This window comes from Fusarium oxysporum, chromosome 1 (genome assembly GCF_000149955.1).
Source record: "Fusarium oxysporum f. sp. lycopersici 4287 chromosome 1, whole genome shotgun sequence".
Taxonomy (NCBI): domain Eukaryota; kingdom Fungi; phylum Ascomycota; class Sordariomycetes; order Hypocreales; family Nectriaceae; genus Fusarium; species Fusarium oxysporum.
The window spans coordinates 4,734,056-4,755,515 of record NC_030986.1 but is presented as its reverse complement, the minus strand read 5'-3'; the positions used below and the strand labels follow the sequence as shown (position 1 = coordinate 4,755,515).

The 21,460-nt window shown below is 48.3% G+C and overlaps 6 protein-coding genes across 7 annotated transcripts; 3 read left to right on the top strand and 3 right to left on the bottom strand.

The window, feature by feature from the left end:
* Positions 1-15: 15 nt before the first annotated feature.
* On the bottom strand, positions 16-2,543 carry FOXG_17990 (uncharacterized protein). The gene is made up of 4 exons (XM_018398021.1): positions 1,388-2,543; positions 955-1,340; positions 582-902; positions 16-527 (listed from the first exon to the last, which is right to left on the bottom strand). The coding sequence occupies exons 1-4, from the start codon at positions 2,294-2,296 to the stop codon at positions 80-82; spliced, it is 2,064 nt and encodes a 687-aa protein (XP_018233457.1). The 5' UTR covers positions 2,297-2,543; the 3' UTR covers positions 16-79.
* Positions 2,544-4,542: 1,999 nt separating this feature from the next.
* FOXG_00990 (uncharacterized protein) lies at positions 4,543-10,143 on the top strand. Its single transcript, XM_018377694.1, has 5 exons — positions 4,543-5,243; positions 5,303-5,959; positions 6,007-7,891; positions 7,941-9,178; positions 9,230-10,143. The coding sequence occupies exons 1-5, from the start codon at positions 4,929-4,931 to the stop codon at positions 9,785-9,787; spliced, it is 4,653 nt and encodes a 1,550-aa protein (XP_018233456.1). The 5' UTR covers positions 4,543-4,928; the 3' UTR covers positions 9,788-10,143.
* Positions 10,144-10,158: 15 nt separating this feature from the next.
* FOXG_00989 (arylsulfatase) lies at positions 10,159-12,055 on the bottom strand. Its single transcript, XM_018377693.1, has 2 exons — positions 11,583-12,055; positions 10,159-11,529 (listed from the first exon to the last, which is right to left on the bottom strand). Exons 1-2 carry the CDS (start codon positions 11,945-11,947, stop codon positions 10,224-10,226), a joined length of 1,671 nt encoding a protein of 556 aa, XP_018233455.1. The 5' UTR covers positions 11,948-12,055; the 3' UTR covers positions 10,159-10,223.
* A 468-nt stretch (positions 12,056-12,523) lies between these two features.
* Positions 12,524-14,711, top strand: FOXG_00988 (uncharacterized protein). Its single transcript, XM_018377692.1, has 5 exons — positions 12,524-13,277; positions 13,335-13,469; positions 13,517-13,688; positions 13,744-13,945; positions 14,001-14,711. The coding sequence occupies exons 1-5, from the start codon at positions 12,750-12,752 to the stop codon at positions 14,539-14,541; spliced, it is 1,578 nt and encodes a 525-aa protein (XP_018233454.1). The 5' UTR covers positions 12,524-12,749; the 3' UTR covers positions 14,542-14,711.
* Positions 14,712-16,291: 1,580 nt separating this feature from the next.
* On the top strand, positions 16,292-20,380 carry FOXG_00987 (chromatin assembly factor 1 subunit B). 2 transcript variants are annotated; one of them, XM_018377690.1, is made up of 4 exons: positions 16,292-17,140; positions 17,196-17,429; positions 17,486-18,575; positions 18,633-20,380. In XM_018377690.1, exons 1-4 carry the CDS (start codon positions 16,918-16,920, stop codon positions 19,219-19,221), a joined length of 2,136 nt encoding a protein of 711 aa, XP_018233452.1. In that variant the 5' UTR covers positions 16,292-16,917; the 3' UTR covers positions 19,222-20,380. The 2 variants fall into 2 exon arrangements, with proteins under 2 accessions (XP_018233452.1, XP_018233453.1); XM_018377691.1 differs by lacking the exons at positions 16,292-17,140; positions 17,196-17,429 and having other exon boundaries at positions 17,439-18,575.
* FOXG_00986 (uncharacterized protein) lies at positions 19,056-20,889 on the bottom strand. The gene is made up of 2 exons (XM_018377689.1): positions 20,424-20,889; positions 19,056-20,375 (listed from the first exon to the last, which is right to left on the bottom strand). The coding sequence occupies exons 1-2, from the start codon at positions 20,856-20,858 to the stop codon at positions 19,587-19,589; spliced, it is 1,224 nt and encodes a 407-aa protein (XP_018233451.1). The 5' UTR covers positions 20,859-20,889; the 3' UTR covers positions 19,056-19,586.
* Between the last annotated feature and the right edge of the window lie 571 nt (positions 20,890-21,460).

The following is a 21,460-nucleotide window of genomic DNA, read 5'->3' as shown; positions in this document are numbered from 1 at the left end:
AAACTGAAGTTTACAACAAGCGATGTATATTAGGAGATCACTCAATTATTACTTATAAACTAATTTGATGCATTATTGTTCATACTTGGTGATACATATGTCTCAAAATTTCGGCCATCTGCCCAACGTCAACAGCATCCACTGCCCAACGCTCCAGTGTGTGTATTGCGAGTTCAATGAGCATCTGCCACTCATCAGGAGGATGAATTCGGTGCGGATTAGAGGCAGCAGCAAGAACGATACAGGCGCTTAGGAAGATCTTACGAGATATTAGCCATGTACCGCCATGACGCCCTTGGAAAGCGAGGCGATGGATCATTCTGGCGCAGATATCGAGTTCTTTGAGCGCAAGGATATGCGCCTGAGGAAAGACAGGATCATCTTGAGGGCAGTGCAGCAGGTAATAAAAGATAGGGCGAAGCGTATACTCTTGCCAAAGGGATGCCCTGCCTTGAAGAGCAGATGCAAATTCCTCTTCTGGAAGTTTATCGTTTTCAAACTGAACTGCAGCAGGAAGATGGTAATGCCTGAAACTCGGTGCGTCAGCTTTGTAGGCTACGTTAAGTCAACTAGAAACTTACCACTGCGATATCTGTTGCTCAGATTCATGGTACTGACGAATCAAGTATGTTGGGTGCTTCATCCAATACTCTTCCCCATTTCTGTACAAAAGGTTCAAGGTCTCGTCTACCGTACGCCGGATGGAAATTTCGGACAGGTAGTAGTACCACCCTCGCTCGTCAACATAGCGTTGCTCTTCATCCTGATCGATATGCGAGCCTTCACTTCTTGGAGTCTGTCCAGCCCCAGCTAATAGGCCTTCCGGGGGTGTTGGAAGCGGCTCTGGGTATGAGAAACTCTCGAGGGCACTTGGTCGCAATCCTAGTTCAAAGACAAGCTCACTGCAAACGAATCAACACTCAACTACCAAATATATCGGTGGTTATTACTGACCTTTCTGCTCGAAAGCAGGTCCAGAAGAGTCTCTGCTCTAAATGATAGTCTGCTGGGTTGTTTTGCCGAAAAGGTACTCGAGGTCTTTCACCACGCTGGCGCAGATGAATCTCCAGACGGGAACAGGCTTGTTGAACGTAGTACCACGCCCTCAACGGGCGAAAGGCAAATTTCTCGAATATGGTCGCCAAGACAAAACACTGAATATCTTCAATAGTATTCCCAAGAAGACCCATCCTCTTTTGCGCTGCTGCATAGTATGGTTCAGCCCTGGGACCCTGGTCGGGGTCGTCTCTTTGTCGAAGCTGCTCCCGAGTTGGCGGGACAAGATACTCATTTGGCTTTATCCAAAAGCCAGTATATTCAGCCAGAGCACATGACAAAAGCTGAAATTGTTAGGTTGATAGGATATGAAGAAAGATGGCGGGCTTACAACGAGGCAGGATGAAGTGTCCCATTTCAGACCATTTTCTTCTGTAGTACGAGCATGCCTTATGAGTTGCTGTCCGTCCAGAACCGGATTTCGGGGATGCACATGTGCAAGAAACTTTCGGCACAGGGTGACAAATGAGGATTCATCGATACCCTTCCCAGTACTGTTTGGTTTCTGTACACTGCTTTCTTTGTACCCCGGACTTAGTGGGAACGAGTCAACGTCACGGGCATCGCTCGGGATAATGTTGCAGAGTGCCGGCCATTGAAGCAGGGATTCACAACGTAGAGCAGCAAAGGGAAGTCGTTCAGATTCGTACGGTTGCACTTTTGATGCCTTTTGTGTTTCGTATTGTGCACCAGCAGAGAACCTTGTCCATGGACTGCCAGCTGCAGGTGTCTGGGGGGCTTCGGTATTAGTGAGTATAGGCTCAATGTCTGAGAAAGGTTGAGGTGAGTCGTTGGTCTTCTGGAGTATCTCCTTTATTTCATCCAGGCGGTCCAGTATTTGACGATTGGAAACGGCATCTTCCACCCCCTCATCTCCCATCTCACTGTCTGCGTCTAAATAGATGCACTTGGCTCTATGCCGCACGCAAAAGCCACATGTTGGACGAACATTATCGCACTTTGTCTTACGGACACGGCAGAATTGACAGGCTGTCACAGCGCGTTTCCTGCGAGTAAAGTCGGTGGTGGTCAGTCGCCGCTGTCGTTTTCCCGATCCTTGGGATTGGGCATCGTCGTGATCTTGACCGTCTTGGGTGGTGGGTTCCTCCGGCGAGTTGCAGGAGAAGCCCGGCGATGTTGCAGATGTGGTCGGTAACACGGTTGTTGTACTGTCTCTTATGATGGGCGCACGAAGGTCGAATGAATATGACATTGGGATCCGAGAGTTTGTGCCGGTCATGATGGACGTCCATTCATACAAGAACTACTGGCTCTTGACACCCATTCATTCATTCATTGACGGCGGAGGCGGGGAAGAACGGACGGAAGCCCGAGGTTGGAGAAGCCGAAGCGGGCAAAGGTCATCCAGAAGTTGGGTCTTCCGAAGGCGCCAATTTTTGTTTTGAAACCATTTTTGGGGTATCATGGACGACCATAAGTGCCCGCGGTACAAGGTGGAAGGCGTCATCGCCTTTTGCCATTGCGGCATCACCTCATGTGGATGTGATAAAGAGTGGAGTTTTGGTGTTCCACTACGAGTTTGAGCTTTTGAGTACATCGATCTCGGCTTTATCCAGAATACATGTGTTTGAAATATGTGACGTGTGTTCGAAGTGAGAGAGACCTTTAGTTTGCTGAATTGCGGTGATGTAAACATAAGTAAGAGGAGCCAATATCATCAATATGCATAGACCTGCCCGTGGTGTTCCCTCCAAGTTGACATCTCTCCGTACTCTCTTACCTCGGGTTGGATAGACTTATGAAAATTGTCCAAGAATGAAAGATAGAAATGGGATTTGGATACAACGACTGTGAAGTCTGAATAAAGTGTGCATTCATCTGGTAGATAATAGATGAAGCCTTTCACCGTCCCTTCAACATACCCCACTGTCGATTGGAAAAGGACTATTAGATACACGATACCCAGTCGAGCCATTGCAGAAGTAACTACTACTATAAGCAGGTAACCTTGTATAAACGGTTCGCGTGAAGTTTAGTGGTCGCCTAGCTGATCCCTACAGTTCGTAGCCAAACAATATGTACTGATCCGAAGTTGTCTCAAACTACCGCAATTATCAAGGGCATAATCCTGGCATGGCGATGGATAATGCCGTACTTTCTGTATATTTGATTCGGACGTCTCACTCCAAAGTTTTGTTAAGTGTTCGATAGTATCAGACTCCAGATATTTTCTTACTACGTACCTAGACTATGTCTTAGACCTCGTATGGGTGCTTTCTACACCCTGCGCCAACCAATAATGCATGTCTCAGGGAACCATCTAAGCTTAGCTTGATGAGTCACGTCGCCGAGAACTCTGAATGGGTGTTGATATAGTACAACAAGGGTCACAGCAGATGCCGTCAAGTTGGTCATGAATTTTGGGCAATGGTCATTCTTCTATACAGCATCAGAGTTCAGCAAACAGTCTCAACAAAGAATATCCACTGAAGCTGTTAATATCTGACCTTGCCCGCTCTGAGATCGCATCTGTTAATTGGCTTTCTTGGTAGATAAAAAAAAATTAAATTCGTTTATACAATATACAATATTTAATTCAATTGTATCTCTGCTTGTTTAAGGCAATCCAATGGGCTGGATAAGACGGGATAGTATTGCCCGCTCGTTGAAGGTCCTTCCATAAACGGTTCGCCGGGCCCACCTTCCAGATGTCCACTGAATTTAGCGATCTCCGCACGGGCCAAACGTCCCGGGAACGGCATTCCCAACCCGCTGGGTGGAATTTTTGACTCTCCGTATTACACCACGCTCTGGATAAATTCTTTAATCGCCAACTACGATGCGAAGATAGACTTTTCAACCAAAATTTCCAAGGCAGCTGCTTATAGGACATCATACTGCTGGAGTCTAAGTTAAGACCCCAAGGCATCAATACTACTGCCTATCTCCGGATACAACCACGCCAGATCCTTCTCATCAAAACTGTCGTTCAAGATGGTTGCTGATCGTGGTGGACCTTGTTAGTCTCCGCCAACCACATGAATGGTTTGTGGTGTTGATTGGAGGGCTCGAAAAGACCCTGCATTGTCACCTCTAGTGGCTGACGAGCGGTGACTGAACGATGCCGGCCTCATTTTGCTTAACACAAGAGACACAAAGAGGAGGCTTGTCAAAGGATCTTGCCCCAGAGCCCCGGTGCCGGGTGATATGGAGTATCCTGTACTAGGAAGTACACTTGATAGCCGGATCCCGTTGATACCACACTATGGCATTCACGTTCTGCACATCATACCTTGCATTAGAAACGAACTATACTCTTTGTGGATCGTTGATGCCTCGCCGTGAAGAGTCATGGGCAACCTGATATCAAAGGAACTTTTTCAAATCTGCTAGGTTCCCAACAATGGACCTTTGTAAGATATCTCGCAATCAGATCCTTGCCCCCTCTACCAACCCCCCAGACTATTTTCCCTCAACCCTGTTCGAGCGGTTCCTTGAAGCACTAAGACTAAACTCGGTCCAAAACCGCACTTCTTGATTATCTAACCGAACCTTTCTGACGTCTTGTTTCGTTGATTCAACCCACTCACCACGGTGTTGAAGGTCCCCGTCTTTTTTTACAAATCCTTGAAGCGGCATCAGCCAGCTTACATGCGTAAGGTGTGACTGATTTCGAATCTTATTAAAACCTGTGCTGAATCCTTGTCTATCTTTCCCTTCTTTTCCCTCGTCATTTCGGAGCACGTCAAATGTATAGACTGTTTCTAGCCTGGCCCTTTTAAGATTTTACAACTCGACATAACCACCACAACAACGATAACAGAGGGTGACGACAAAGATTATATTCTGGCGGTTTTCGCCATTGTTTCCCACAACTCTTCCTCAGCAAATCTACTCAGAAAGCCTCAATCATGGGTGTGCCCAATAACGTCGATGTGATTTTGACTGGCACAGGCCTTGTTGTTGTAGCATTGGCCACTACGCCCGCTCTAGCCACAGCTGTCACCCAACTACGGAAGCGCACTGCACGGGACAACTTCTATGAGGATGCTGATGGCAAGAGTACGCCTGAAAGCTTGGCCGCCTTTTCAAACCGTCTTCCCAAAGTTTTCATCCTTGCCTTGTCCGCCGTCGGTCTTGGAACATCGATTGCAATTTCAGTACTTCAATCGCTTTCGCAGTCAGATTCGCTTTTGCTTAAGAATTGGCTCATTGCTGGGGCATGGGTGAGTACTTAAAATGGAATGGCAATTTGCAATGGTCACTGACGTTCATCTCCAAATAGGCTCTTATTCTTCTACATGCCATCTCCTTGAGTGCCCATCATGCGCCTGTAAAGGTCCACGATCTTGGCCTGTGGCTTTTTGGGTCTTCTCTTATTGTTGCCACCATTACTGTGCCCCAATTGATTAAGGAGACTCAGGTTTTTACTCGAGACAACACAGTTGCTCTTGTTCTTCGTGCCGTGAATGTTGGTGCAGTCGTCTTTCTCTGCCTCTTCAGTGTGCTACTTCCACGCCGACCTGATGTCTTCTTCAAAGGTCAAAAAGTCGATGATCAATGGACTGTTTCTGCTTTCAGCCGCTACACGTGGTCCTGGGTAGATCCCCTCCTTTCTTTTGCAGTCAAAAAGAATGATCTGGATGCCAGCGATGTTCCTCATGTAGACCGGACGCTGAGAGCTGCTGATTTGAAAGAGGACTGGCTCGCATCTAAACCTCAAGGTAGCCTCTTCCGCTCCCTGTTTTGGGCATACAAGGGTTCCTTTATGGTACAGCTCTCCCTTACTGTATTCCGGAACATCCTGGCCTTGTTACCTTTCTGGACCATGTTACGTGTGATCAACATTCTCGAACAGCGCGATGTAGGACTGTCCGGAGCATCCAACTTGGAGCTCTGGATTTTGATTTTTGCGATGGCTGGCTTTAATCTCTTAGATGCTGTAAGTACTTCATATAAAAATTTTTACCGTATACTGATATGCCAAAGTGGGTTGAAGGATGGGTATTCTGGTACTCGTTTGCGAGCATTGCTCTCCCTATCCGGTCGCAATTGTCAACACTGATCTTCGAAAAGTCGCTTCGACGCAAGAACGTCAAGTCTGCGGATAAGTCGAAAGAGTCAGATGAACCACAGGACCAAGCAGAAGACAAGAAAAATGAAGAAGATGCCGATGACGGCTCAAGTGTGTTGAAGTCTCGACAGGCAATCGTCAACCTTGTTGGTGTTGATGCGTTGCGAATCTCGAACTTCACGGGTTTCCAGTTCCTGATTATCAACAGTGTCTTCAAACTGCTATTTTTCTCCTTCTTTTTGGTTCGCTTGATTGGATGGATTCCTTTCACAGCTGGTCTGGTAGCCTGGGGTCTTACTCTTCCCGCCAACACCTACTTCTCTCGAGAATTGCTATCCAGATCGGATAAGTTGATGAAGCTCCGCGATGAGAAGTTAGCTGTGGTCAACGAAGCTCTTCTTGGAATGAGGCAGATCAAGTTCGCTGCCCTAGAGAGTCGCTGGGAAAAGCGCATCTTGGCTATGCGAGAGCGGGAACTAAAGACCTTATGGGGACTTTTTGTTGTCGATACCGGTCTTTTTGGATGCTGGGTCGTCAGCCCCATTTTGCTTGCTGCGACATCCCTTGCTGTCTATGCCGTTATGAACGGTCAACTTTTGCCCTCTGTTGCTTTCGTTAGCATTGGAATTTTCAAGGCTTTGGAAGTCTCGCTCGGTGTGCTACCAGAACTCATTACGATGGGAGTTGACACGTTTGTCTCCTTGAAGCGAATCCAAACGTATCTCAATGGTCCCGAGATGAAGAACACGCTTTCCGAAGGCACAGATGTGGCCTTCGAAGATGCATCTATTGCCTGGCCCGAAGATGACGAAACACCCGACGAGGATAGGTTCATCCTGAGGAGTCTGAACATAAGATTCCCCGCTGGCGAACTTTCAGTGATTTCTGGAAAGACCGGTACAGGAAAGAGTTTACTTCTTTCTGCCATTCTTGGTGAAACTGATGTATTGGAGGGCTCTGTTTATGTGCCTAACACCATCGCCCCGGAAGAGCGTCACGATGCCCAAGCAAACCTCGGCGACTGGATTATTCCCGGATCTATTGCTTATGTTGGCCAAACTCCTTGGCTCGAGAGCGCATCTCTGCGTGATAACATCTTATTTGGACTCCCTTTTGTCGAGGAACGCTACAACCAGGTCGTTGATGTGTGCGCTCTTAAGAAGGATCTACAGATCCTGACAGACGGCGACAAGACGGAGCTCGGCGCAAACGGCATCAATCTGTCTGGCGGTCAGAAATGGCGGGTCACTTTGGCTCGGGCCATCTACTCACGAGCCGATATCTTAGTAATGGACGACGTCTTTAGTGCTGTCGATGCACATGTAGGCCGCCATATCTTTGAGAAGTGTGTCACGGGCGATATTTGCAAGGGACGTACTCGAATCCTCGTCACTCACCACGTTGCTTTAGTGCAGTCGAAAGCCAAGTATATAGTTGAGCTTGGTGAGGGTGTTGCTCTGCATGCTGGTTTGATTTCCGACTTTATCAAGGATGGGACCTTGGAGGAGATTCGCCAGCACGAAGAGACTGTGCAGCAAGCTTCTGAAGATGAGACCACGGATTCCTCAACGGCTGTCAATTCCGAGGAAGCTTCCATCACAGACCCAGCTGAGGATAATGAGAATAATGCGCTGCATAAAGTGCCATCCAAGAACGCCAAGCAGTTCATTCAGGAAGAAGTTCGGGAAAGGGGTGTCGTTAAGAAGCATGTCTATCTTACCTATCTGCAAGACAGTGGCGGCGTTGTCCTTTGGAGTATTTGTGCACTTGTTTTTCTTGGATATGAAGTTGGCATTCTTGGTGAGAATTATAAATCTATGGTCAAGTTTACTGCTAACATTGATCCCAGGTCGAGCATGGTGGCTTCGAATTTGGACCGGTGATGTCGACGAAAGTATTTCAACTGGCAGCATCCAGCAGCAACATGGCCACGCCTCAGTATTCTCACTTCAACATTTCCCGTACACCTCTGCGCCTGAGTTCAGGGCTAGTGAGACTCACTACGATTTGAAGTACTACTTATGGATCTACATTGCCATCTCCAGTGCTACCGCAATTGTTGGCACATTCAGGTTCTTCTGGGCTTACTTCCTTGCTATCAAAGCGAGCCGATCACTCTTCGAAAAGATGCTGTTTACTGTCCTACATACTCCTCTCAGATGGCTCGACACCGTTCCCGTCGGCAGAATTCTGAATCGATTCTCGTCCGACTTCAACATCATCGATAACCGTATCACTATGGACTGGACTCAGTTCATCTCCAACTTGCTATCCCTGGTCGGTGTCTGCGTGGCCGCCTTCTTCGCGTCCGGCATCGTGATCCCCTTGGCTATAGTTCTCCTGGGGCTCGGTATTCTACTGGGTAATAGGTATCTCTATGGCGCGCGACCACTAAAGCGACTCGAGAGTAACTGCAAGTCTCCAGTCTTCGAGCTCTTCAACGCAGCTCTTGCGGGTGTGTCGACAATCCGAGGCTATAAGAAGACACAGGTCTATATTGACAGGATGTATGAGAAGCTTGACTCGTGGAGTATCATCACCTCTTACATGTGGCTTGTGAACCGCTGGATGGGTCTACGTATGGGTCTTATTGGTACACTATTCTCGACTGTCGTCGGAATAATTGTCATTGTGAGCCCTAGTATGGACGCTGCTTTGGCTGGTTTCACCTTGTCTTTTGCCATGGATTTTGCCGAGAGTATCCTCTGGACCATTCGAAACTATGCTGGTATGGAACTGAATATGAACTCAACCGAGCGAGTTGTCGAATACACCGAACTTGAGACCGAGTCGCTTGAGGGAGATAAGCCTTCTGCCGCGTGGCCTACTTCCGGAACTATGGAGATCAAGGATCTTGAGGTTTCATACGCCCCTGACCTTCCACCAGTACTCAGGGGGATCTCTTTTGACGTCAAGAATAACGAAAGAGTCGGTGTTGTGGGGCGTACAGGTGCTGGAAAGTCATCTCTGACTCTCGCCTTATTCCGATTTTTGGAGGCCCGTTCTGGTAGCGTCACCATCGACGGCCTGGACATTTCCAAAATTGACCTGCATAGCTTGCGATCTCGCCTAGCTATCATTCCTCAGGTATGTGTATTCGCTTTTGGTTCTACTACATGAGGACTGACATCTTCTCAGGATCCTGTGCTTTTCTCAGGAACAATCAGATCCAACCTTGACCCATTTGAGGACAATACAGATGATGAGCTTCGCGAGTCACTGGGCCGTGTTCATCTTGTCGACTCACAACCAGTGACGCCTACTAATGAGCCCGCCTCTGCGGCAACCTCGACACTTGCTGCCAAGAATACGAACATCTTCCGAGATCTATCAAGCCCTATCTCTGAGTCTGGCGGCAATCTATCTCAAGGCCAAAGACAACTGCTCTGTCTCGCTCGTGCCATTGTGGCACGTCCTAAGATCATGGTACTTGACGAGGCCACTTCCGCCGTCGACATGGCTACCGATGCCCTCATTCAGCGCAGCATTCGAGAGGAGTTTACCGACAGCACACTCATCGTCATTGCGCATCGTCTGAGCACCATTGCTGATTTTGATCGCATCCTCGTCCTTTCAGACGGTCAGGTTGCAGAGTTTGGAACTCCCAAGGAGCTTTGGCAAAAAGAGGGTGTGTTCCGTGACATGTGTGAGAGCAGTGGAGAGAAGGAAAAGTTGAAACAAACGATATTTGGCTAGACGATGAAGAAAGTACAGGACCTCAATCCTAACAACAAAAGTACTGAGTTCAATTTAGTATAGCCTTAGTATGCCTTTAGATTAGTTATCTTTTGCACCTTGGTTTAAGATCAAGTGTTTTCTTGTTCCCTGAGGCAAGGGTATCACTAGAGAAACCACCCGATACGCGGATTGCGAATTTTGAGAGTAGTGCGTTTGAATTTTGGCTCGAGTCGTTGATGGCAAGGAAGATTCTACACCAAGAAACATTTCTATTCTCTTCAGAGTATATAGCTCACCGTCACAAGTTTACCTCAGAACATTTGTCACAGAATGACATAGAGATCAACAAAAGAATCTGCAAACATATGCCAAAGTCTTAACACCAATAACTGTGAATGTGATGTGATTCTAATACTAATCCTTGCGAAACAAGCAGCTGATATTTGTTGAATTCCTAGATCTTAGTGACACCGAACTCATGCCCTGGGTCGAACATTCCTGTTTCTGAGTAGTAGATCTCCCATAAATTAATCAGGCGGTCCATGATATCAGGGTTATTGTCCGCGAGATCGTGCAGCTCGCCTGGATCGTTCTTCAGGTTGTATAGCTCCCATTTGTCCTTTCCCCTTGGTGCGGTCATATATAAAGCCTTCCAGCGACCCTCCCTGATAGCTCGAAGACCGAACAGCTCCCAACCAGTTATCTCCTTCTCCTCATCGTGAAAAGCGGGAGCCTGATCTTCAAGATGCGACACCCATGAGGAGCCCCTAACGGGGAACACTTCTCTGCCTCGGAATTTGCTTCCTGGTAAGCGCACGCCCGCCAAGTCAAGGATTGTTGGTAGAATATCCATGACTGTACAGAATGAGTCGGTGTGCGATCCGCCAGCCTTCGAGAAAGGAGGATATCGAACAAGGCATGGACATCTAATACCACCTTCGGTGATCCAAGTCTTGAAACCCCTGGAGGGCGCCATTGACGCGCATGCCCACTCAGGACCATACCAGATATAAGAGTCTGCCATTCCCATATTATCAATCGAGTTGTTATAGTATTTGTTGATGATTCTTGGGACACTGCCAACACTGCCCATCATGGGAACAGCTTCGAGCATAGCCCCTTCAGCTCCGTTGTCCGACATGAAGAGGACAAAGGTATTGTCTAGTTCGTCAACAGAGTCGAGATAGTCCACCACGCGGCCGATATTGACGTCTATGAGATCTACCATAGCGGCATAGACTTCCATTTTCCTCGCCGACTCAGCCTTCTCCGTGGGCGACATCTTGTCCCACAGTTCGACTGTCATGGGTGCTGGTTCCGTGTCTTCAGAGATGAGCCCCAGTTCAACGAGATTCGCCAACCTTCGTTTGCGCAAGGCTGCTGGACCATCATCGTAGACACCCTTATATTTCTCGATTGTCTCGCGCGGCGCCTGTAGAGGCCAATGGGGTGCGGTGAAAGGTAGATACGCAAAGAATGGCTGTTCAGTGTCTTTGCGATCTTTCAGGTAGTCAATTAACTTTTCAGAAAAGGTAGTTGTCGAGTAAAAGTCGTCGGGGATATCTTCTGGGTTTTTTCGATCTAAGAATCTGTCGTCTTGCATCCAGAACTTGCCGGCGTTCATAGGTGTGAAGAACCCGTGCGCTGGGTCGTCGAGTTGCGGTTCATAGTTGTAGTGATTACAGCACCCTGATAAGAAGACATAGCTATTATCGAAACCTCTCGCGTGAGGTGAGGTCTCGTTCGTCGTTCCGAGGTGCCTGGCGACAACATTTAGTCATGGTTTGAGGCTGTGAAGTTGCTCCCAACCTACCATTTTCCAGACATAATTGTATGATAACCAGCATCTTGAAGAATCTCACTAAGCGCAGCAACGCGAAAGTTGAGATATCCCTCATAGCCAGGCCTGTTTTTATACTTATCCATGAACCTCGCCATGTGCTCTGTCATCTGGCCCAGGCCCGCAATGTGGTTGTCCGTTCCGGAGAATAGCATGCTCCTAGTTGGGGAGCATGCTGAAGCCGTATGGAAATTGGTCAGTCGCACACCAGTCTGCGAGAGGCGGTCGAGATTTGGAGTCGCTATCTCGGAGCCAAAGCATCCGAGGTCACTGTAGCCCAGGTCATCGGCGACGATGACGAGAAAGTTGGGTTGCTTGCGGGTTGGAATGGAACCCATATTGAGCTTCAAGAACAGGCTACAGATTATGAAGTTGATGAGACAGCCCTGGTAGAGCAACAGAGAGAATTTCTGAGTAATTATCTACATTTCGTTTCTCAATCCGGGGCTATCTACCTTATTAACTGTTTACGGAGAGCTCATTGGAGTGTGGAGTTGACAGGATCTAGCTATACACACTTGATAATGGAGGGTGCTTGAGGTCCACTTAAGTCCGTCTATCCGCGTCTTCTCCGCCTATCTATCCCAATACGAGGATAGATCTGCCTTTGAAAATGCTTAAACAGAAACATTCTACAATTACCATAGGCATAAGATACAGTATCAGCCACCGGCCCAGAGAAGAGGAGTCCCAGAGGCCCTCAACGCGCGGTACTGACCTGATCGGCCCCACTCCGAACGTCTTCCGTCTCCGTCTTTACCCGTCATCTCCGTCCCGGCATACACGGACCCGCCTATCCGCGTCGCCAAAACAACCTATCGAACTCCCCGAAATGCGGGGAACCCCTAGCACGCCATTGACTTTACCAGAGATGGGCGACTATCGAGTTCCGGGTTCAGTTAACCGAAGCTGAAACCACAGCCATACCTTTGGAAGACACTTACACTCGTCAATGATGCCCGTCCAACATCAAGGATACTATCCAAAACCATGTTCCATCGCGCCCTAGATCATCTCGCGTGATCGAGTCCAGTTCTGACGACAAGAAGCTTCAATTTATGGCCACAATTGGCAACCATGTATAAATAAGAGCATGTACAGTCTTCGGAAACCAAGAGTTGCATCCAGGCCAGCAACTTGATGATCCGAGACTCTGAGCAACAGGCAGATATGGCCCCTCCCAAACGCACTCGCGGGCTCCTTGCCTGCTTCAACGGCCGCCTCATCTATGCTTGTGGCATGATTGCCTTATCGCAGCTCAACTTCGGCATGGACCAGTCTGCCTTCAGCAACACTCAAGCAATGCCTTTCTTCAAGAGACAGTTCGGAACCTTCGATGAAGCCACTGGTACATACGTTCTCGAGACGGTCTTCCTATCCCTCTTGAACAGTATCCAATTTATTGGCTTTGTGTTTGGTCTCGTTCTTGGTAACCTCTTCAGCCGTCGCTTTGGCCGCCGTCTGGCAATGTTTCTCATGTGTTTCTGGGCTTTGATATCCGGAGTCATCTTGATTACGTCGAAGACCCCAACTCAAGCAATCACTGGTCGTACTATTACATACGTCTACATCGGAATGGAGCTCGCCTTAGTCCCTGTTTTACAGTCAGAGCTTGTTCCTGCAGAGGCTCGCGGCTTTGTCGTTGGTACTTATCAGTCTGGTCTTTTGGTTCGTCTGAGCCCCCTCTTCTTTCCTGGTGTTTTGTTTCTCTAATGGCTAGTCTAGTTTGGTAGCCTTATCATGTCTATTATCTGCCGAGGTACCAGCGACATCAAGGGGCATGCTTCCTGGAGGATCCCCTATGGCCTTTTCTTCGTGATTCCTTCTATCCTCGCAGTAGCTGTGTGGTGGATCCCTGAGGTATGAGAACTACCATGATGGCTACCGAATTTCTCTAATTCTTCCAGTCTCCCCGTTGGCTATTGACCCGAGATCGCCAGGAGGACGCTCTCAAGTCCCTCCGACTACTTCGACAAGGGGCATACACCGACGACGAGATCGAGCACGAATTTCGAGAGATGCAGAATGCCCTCAACAACACTGTTAAAAAGGGCAGTTTTATGGACATGTGGCGAGGGAGTAAGCTAACGCCAACTACCAATATCAGGGATATGACATTTACTGACGACCTCAGCGAATCTCAAACGAACTTTAATCACAATCGGCGTCAACATCTTTCTTCAACTCACGGGTCAGAACTTTGCTTCCAAATATGGCACAATTTTTATCCAGAGTCTGAATTCGGTTAACCCTTTTGTTATGTCGTGCATCAACTCTGCGCTTAACATTGTTGCCGTCTTCTTGACACAGTTCTTGTCTGATAAGACAGGACGAGTGTTAGTATTGCCTGAGTACTCACATGTAACAACACCAGCTGACGTGATTCGACAGTCCCTTGATGATAGCCGGAGCAGTCCTTCAGACAGCCAGTCTTATGACCATGGGTGGGCTCGGAACTGTCAAGAACCCCTCGCAGAGCATTCGGTCTGCCATCGTTGCGACCGTCACCCTCTTCGGCATCGGGTTTTCCCTAGGATGGGCACCTCTCTCACACGTTGTAGCCGCAGAGATCCCTACGACCGGTCTACGCGATCTCACATATGCTGTGGGTGCGGTCTTCAACATTGTCATTCAATGGGCTGTTGCTTTCAGTATTCCCTACCTCATTGACCAATCACATGCTGGCCTTGGGTCTAAAGTCGGCTTCATATTCGGAGTGACCTCGTTCCTGGCGACATTATTCTCGTGGTTCTGCATCCCTGAGTGTGGAGGTAAGACATTGGAAGAAATCGATGAGCTGTTCGCTCAAGGAGTTCCTATTCGCAAGTTCCGCACAATCAAAGTTTCGTTGGATGCAGAAGCTTCGGATGGTGGTGATGATCTCACGAAACCTGGCAAGGGCAATGTGTCACAGACAACACATACTCTTTAGGCGTTGACGAAGGCTAGATAAAGTCACAGATATTCTTAACAACGCGCACAGTCAGGGGTATGGCTGGTGGATGCATCGAGAGCAAGTTTCTACGAGAGCCAAATTAACAAGTCAACTCAAATCAATAATGTTAATTTTCTTGATTATAAACAGCATAGGGGGGGAACCACTTACTCCAAAACATGGAGCCAGTCATCCTCGTTTTTGGACCAATCTTATGCGCCGTGAAAAGGCTAACTACCTACCTTAGTGAACATAGAATGGAATCCTGCTGGTGTCTCACAGGAAGCCGAGATAAGGGCATCTGGATACTACGGTGGCTGGTTGGCTTAGGCAGATGCCGATATTACACTCATCAAGCAAGCCGCTGCTGGGTTTCGAGATGCCGCCACGCTGCCTATTCAGGGAGGTGTTGGTGAGCTTATTGACCAATGTTTTATGTCTCAAACTTAATCCTATACATAAATAGACGATCCTATCACACAGCTGGAGACAAAGATAACGTAGACGGGTAGCGAAATTATAGGTCCATTCCCCAATCCCAATAGCCATGGGTACCAAGGATCCATTCAGATCGTACAATAATAATCTGGAACACAAAGTGTTATATGTCTAATAGAACGGATATCCATGCCATCTTTCTGTGGCCGGAATCCTCAGAGCTGAAAAGAGCCCATCTGGTCTCCATAGTGATTGAGATTCAGGCCATTGGTAGCGATGCAGATGATCAAGACGAGCAATGTGATTGGCTATTTGAACCTGGATGTCTTGTTCCCCGCGAGACTTTTCCCCACTTGCTAGCACCTTGAGTTGGGTCATTGTGATAACTCACTAATCAGCTCCTAACAAGTCGTTTGTTTACATTACATGGGTACATATTTAAGAATATGTATGCCTTTCCAAGAGAGGCAGCAGTGCCAAATGGGATATAAAGCCATATACTAATTCAACAAGTAGGTAAAAGGAAACCAACCGGGATTGAGCCTTTGTTTTACATGAGCCTCTGTGCTGCCAACAGTGGCGGGTGGTTTCCGGATGTTTCCACATACATTATATCTATCCAATGTCGACGTGAACATTGATACATGCCAAGTAACAGACCCAAGGAGGCATTTAACTTTTGTTTCTGGTCCTTTTGATGACCGGTTGTTTTGGGTGTTCTGAACTCATCCCCTCTAAGGGCTGATGAGCTTTGGCCCCCATTTCGTTTGGTGTTACTTCGTCCGTCTCAGTTGTCATCAAACACCTGATAGACCGTCCATAGAACCCCAGTAGAGTCCCTGGTACACGATGCAGCCGCTCTGACAACCACTTTAACTACGCTGGCGACAGGCCTAAAGAATACTCGGTAATAGGCACCATGATACTCGGTAGAGTCGACTGATTCCTTGGTCTAGCGCTTGGCTTCGGCGCAACTGTCTTGGACCTCCACCACTGATAACCCACTGCTACAGCACAGCTTAAAACAAGATCTTGCCCTGACTGAGGTGCGTTGTCCCCTCGTGACATGCATCCATCCATGAATTGGATGTTGTTCCTCATTGGATCCATATGATCCATTTGATCCATCCCCCATGTGTGTGATCGCCCGCGCGTCCGCCGCAACTTAACCTCTACTGGGTAAAACTATCCAATGCGTCCACCTACAGCGCCTTGCATATTTTAGTTAGTCGACTGAGGTTGGTGACACGCCTAAAGGTACGCCAAAACGCCCTGTGCCTCGTGCCTTGTTCCTCATGGTCGTGAGTGTAAGAAAGCGACAGTCGCGGTGGCATTGGCAGTGACAGTGACAATAAAGTGATGCGAGGCCTGTTTCTTGCAGGTATCGCCGGAATAAACCTCAATCGTGCCGTTTGGCTCCTCTTTTCCAACCATTCACTTCCCCTTCGTTTCCTTTTCTCTTTTTTTCGTTTCCCCCTTCTTCCCTTTTTATTTCTCAGATCCAATCAATCAGCAACGCTAAACTTCGACTCCCGATCTTTGTTGTTCTCCGTAGCTCCTAGTTATCTACCGTACAGCTTGCCTTGGCGTCTAATCAAAGGCTTTCAAAGGTCCACACCAGCTCCAGCCTGGAGCTCTACTCTCCACCATCAAACTCGCCCGTTGTTACTCTACTTTTGGCACTACCGTGCCAATTCCCATCACTGCCGATAACCTCGAACAATTATCCAGAGTCCACTTTCGCCTTCTTTTCTTCTTTGCATATCCACTCTAGGTTCGCGTCATCTTATCATCTTCGACCTTTGATCTCGTTCGTATTCGAGCGTGGGAGCCACAGAGCTCTTCAGTCTCTTCTCCCACAGCCTCAAAGGGGCGTCTCCCTACCTCACCTATGCAGCTTCTACCCTCGTTTGATCACCTAAACATATCAACACGATGAAAGCTGCCCCTCTAATCATCAATTGGCATGACCAGAATGCCCCCGTTTACTCCGCCCACTTCGAGCCGTCTGGAAAGGGACGTTTAGCCACGGCTGGTGGTGATAATCATATCAGAATATGGAGGGTTCAGGTTGATGGGGAGGACCGTAAGGTCGAGTACCTTTCAACCCTTTCAAAGCACAACCAGGCCGTTAATGTTGTTCGTTGGGCGCCCAAGGGTAAGGCTCTCCCATCCGCTTTCAGAATTTACTCTGCTCACAGCTTCATTTTCAGGCGAGCTTCTAGCCTCTGCGGGCGACGATGGCAATGTGATCCTCTGGGTACCAAGCGAAACACCCCAAACAGCATTCGGATCCGATGCCCCGGAAGATAAAGAGTCATGGAGGGCAAAGCATATGTGTCGATCTACTGGCGCGGAGATCTATGACTTAGCCTGGTCTCCTGACGGAGTGTACTTCATCATCGGCAGCATGGATAATATAGCACGAATCTACAACGCTCAGACAGGTCAGCAGACGACTGTCAACGACCCGATAACCGTCAGCTTCTAACATAGGAAACAGGAACACTCGTGCGCCAGATCGCCGAGCACAGCCATTATGTACAGGGCGTCACATGGGATCCCCTCAACGAGTACATCGCGACGCAGTCCTCCGATCGATCAGTTCATATTTACTCTCTAAAAACCAAGGATGGGCAATACACCCTCAGCCAAGACGACAAGACTCCTCGACTTGCCAGCCATATCAAGGCCGATCTTCCTCCTCGGCGAATCTCCTCGAGCAGTCCTGCTCCTCCCGACTTTGGCCATCGCTCTTCGCTTGCTGTCCTCGATTCTGCGCCTTCTATCGGATCACCTGTGCCTTCTGCACCCGGCACGCCTACTTCTTTCGCGCTTCCCATGAACCCTCCCAGCGTCGTTAGCCATAGCCGTCGATCTTCGTTCTCTTCTCGGCGATCTGTATCGCCAGCGCCATCTATGCCTTTGCCGGCCGTCATGCCTATGGACCCCTCTCCGAAACCATCGTCAACGTTGAGCAGCGGGTTGGGAATGAAGAATGCGAACCTCTATGCCAATGAGACGCTCACGTCCTTTTTCCGACGACTCACATTTACACCAGATGGCAGCTTGCTATTAACTCCATCGGGACAGTACCAAAACCAACACCAGGCTGAACGAGACGCGAAGCCTACTTATGAAGTGATTAACACGGTCTATATTTACACGCGTGGTGGTATTAACAAACCCCCAATTGCCCATTTGCCGGGCCACAAGAAGCCCTCGGTCGTGGTAAAATGTTCTCCGATATTCTACACACTGCGACAGTCTCCTCCTGTCACGCGCAATATAACCATTGACACATCATCTTCAGAGGAGCCTATTCCATCCCTTCCAGAACCTCTTTCGAAGCCATCCCCAGCTCCTTCTGTCATGGATCCACCTCCTCCACCCTCAACCACATCAGACGCAAAGACATCGGGTTCAGATACGGCTTCGGCTACACCAGGCCCAAAGCCTGCCTTTTCCCTGCCTTATCGCATGGTCTACGCAGTGGCTACACAAGACTCGGTCCTACTTTACGATACTCAGCAAAAGACCCCTATCTGTGTTGTCAGCAATCTTCATTGCGCTACCTTTACTGACCTTGCATGGTATGCTGGAGTTCCTATCACCTATCAACCGTGTAGATTGACTAACAAAACTACTAGGTCAAGCGATGGTCTGACTTTAATGATCTCGTCTTCTGATGGATTCTGCTCAACACTATCCTTTGCAGCTGGAGAACTGGGTGAAGTCTACAAGGGTGAAGTCGGTCCGCCCAAGTCGCAAACAGGGACCTCGTCTAATCAAACCACTCCCATGCCTACCCCAACGACCGCGTTTGCTCCGCCTTCACCCTTTCCTAACGGCTCGCATCACCACCATCGCAACTCGGCGAGCTCTTTTACTGCCCCTTCGCCCCCCCAGTCAGCTTCACTTATTTCTCAACGTCCCTCATCTCCTGCGAGATCGAATTCGACGTCTTCAATTGCGACTATCACTACACAGGCCAGCACTGTGCCCGCAGCCGGTGTAGTTACCAATCCACCTCTGATTTCTGGCAATGTTCCAGGCATTGCAGCAGCAAATTCTGGCAAGGTGACTGGTGTTCCGCTCACAACACCTCCTGAGACTCCTCGAAGTACCACAGGCAGTGTTGCGGGCACTAAGCGCGACGCCAGTGAAGGCGAAAAGGAAGACGGCAAGGAGCCCAAGAAGAGGCGAATTGCTCCGACTCTGGTGGAGCCCAAAAGTTAGGCTTCAAAACGTGCTGAAAGGGGGTATAATACTGCTATTTCAAAGTATGTTTTTTTTTTGTTTCTGCAGTGGGTGTGATTCGGTCTTCACAGACATGTGAATCCGCGATTTAGCAAGCATGGGATGGCGTTTGATGAGTCTGGTTGAGACGGATTGATTTACATGGGATTATGGCGAGGTGGTCGTCCTGGCCAGTCTACGGGATATGATCTCCGCCAGGTATCAAGGTAGACGTGCTATACAGCCATGCACTCGGATGGGAAAATGGGAACGTGGCACAAGCCTAGGTATTATGTAGTCTACACAATAAATTTTGATAGTCTGTTCAGACACTGCGCATGTCTTTTTTTTTTCCCGGGGGAGTATCATTTCAGCACTGGCTTCCAACCTTGACGTTGAATAAATTTATCCACGCCCTCGTCTTGGAGAATATCAGCTCCTAGCCGTCCTGTTAATACACTACGCTCATGATCTGGCCCTCGGACGTGGAATGGGTATGACAAGCGTCCATTGTTGCTCTGTTTGTTTTTAGTCTCCGTACCGTCTTCCAGTTCCCAAACTGAACGGTTCTTGGTTCTTTGCTCCACAAACCCACAAGCCGGGCGATCAAGTGAAAGATACCATCGTCGTTGATGTACACTACCGATGGTGTTGGAAGCCCCTGGATATGCATTTGTTCTTCGGACCTCTTCATCTTCAAGCTCACGTATCTCACGTTCCATGGCGGAAAGATTGTCTGCGCTGGTTCCCGCATCAGTGTTTGAAGGGACATCCTCACTTTCATCACTCTCACTATCATCACCACTCGTCTCAGGTTGCGTCTCCGTCTGGGCATGACGACGTCGTCGTTTCCGAGGTGTTCTTCCGCTCCTTACTCTGCCGGCCACATCTTCTGACCTGGTTAAACGAAGGTTCAGGACATATGGATCAGGTAAGCGCGATCCGTGCAGTCGAATGCGGATCTTGCGGTTCTGAAAAGCGGCGTGCAGAAGAGCTTGCTGTGTTGGCGCGAAAGATGGACCTGGTGAGGACGTTGGAGAGGACGGATCAGTCGCTGGGCCATGCTTGCTTTGACGGGGAAGGATGCTATATGTTCCCGTATCCCAAATGAGAAGTGAGCCAGTCGAGGTTGAGGCAGTCTCTATGAGGTGATTCTGTTTAAATATTAATTCTTTTCTCCTGTAAAGAGAAAAACTCCGTACCCATAGACAATGAATTCGCGTCTCTGTCGCGTTTCGATTCAACCGTATGCTCTGAGGGTCGCCCGGGAGTCCGTACATGATCGCCCAGCTGGCGCTGCTGGTCTCATTGATCTGAAGACGGAGGTCATAGTGCGTGCCAGCAATTGGGTGGTCATGTTGATGAATGACGAAATGAGCACCTGCAGAGCTTCCAAAGTTTTCGGTGTATAGTGAGCTATACGATGATATTGATAGTGGCGATTGGCTTAATATATGGCTAGAGAGGTGCGCTTTGAAATGCGAGAGATGGTCCTCTACAGTGGCTGATCCAGATTCTATGTCAGCAGTTGTTGGTGGCTGTGAGGGCGATGGTGAGTCGAGAGTCCATTCGAGATTTCTTCTTTTGATGAATGGATTAGAGATGAAGCCAGGACTTGGTGGTCGCTTTTCAACCATGGTGTGTGTTGTGTTGTTGTTATAGTTGAGTTTCTATTGAATCATGATTGGCCCTCGATAGCTCTTCTTTAGGTAGTTCAACAAGCTGGTTTGGGTAATTGTTTTCATTATGTTTCAGAACTCGGTTTGAAATCTAGAACAGGCTTTCCTGGATTTTCTGGTTTTTTTTTATAGATGTACATATACATATATAATCCTCTCGTCATACAATCTTCCATGAAGTAGCCCGAATTGACGATATATAATGTACCTATGGTAGGATCAAGGCATTCACAATAGGAGCAACTCGCTCTTCAAGGCTAGAAGCACTAGAACACCGAAAATTATTACAAGCGATTAAGACAGACAGTAAAGGTATATGTGTACTATGTATATCTTGATACACTCATCATGGCTTGATTTGGTAGTTTGTTCATTCATTCTGTTCTTATTATATGCCATAGGGTAAGCTGGCAGGATGGCGGCTGAGATTGACGTAAGGTTAAATTACTAAGGTAGTCCTTGGAAGCAAGTCGCCTGTAAAGCCGATTGTCTGTGGCGAAACCGGAAAGCATCAGCGTCACATGGAAACTTACCTATGGCCCGGCTACAACGGCCAACGG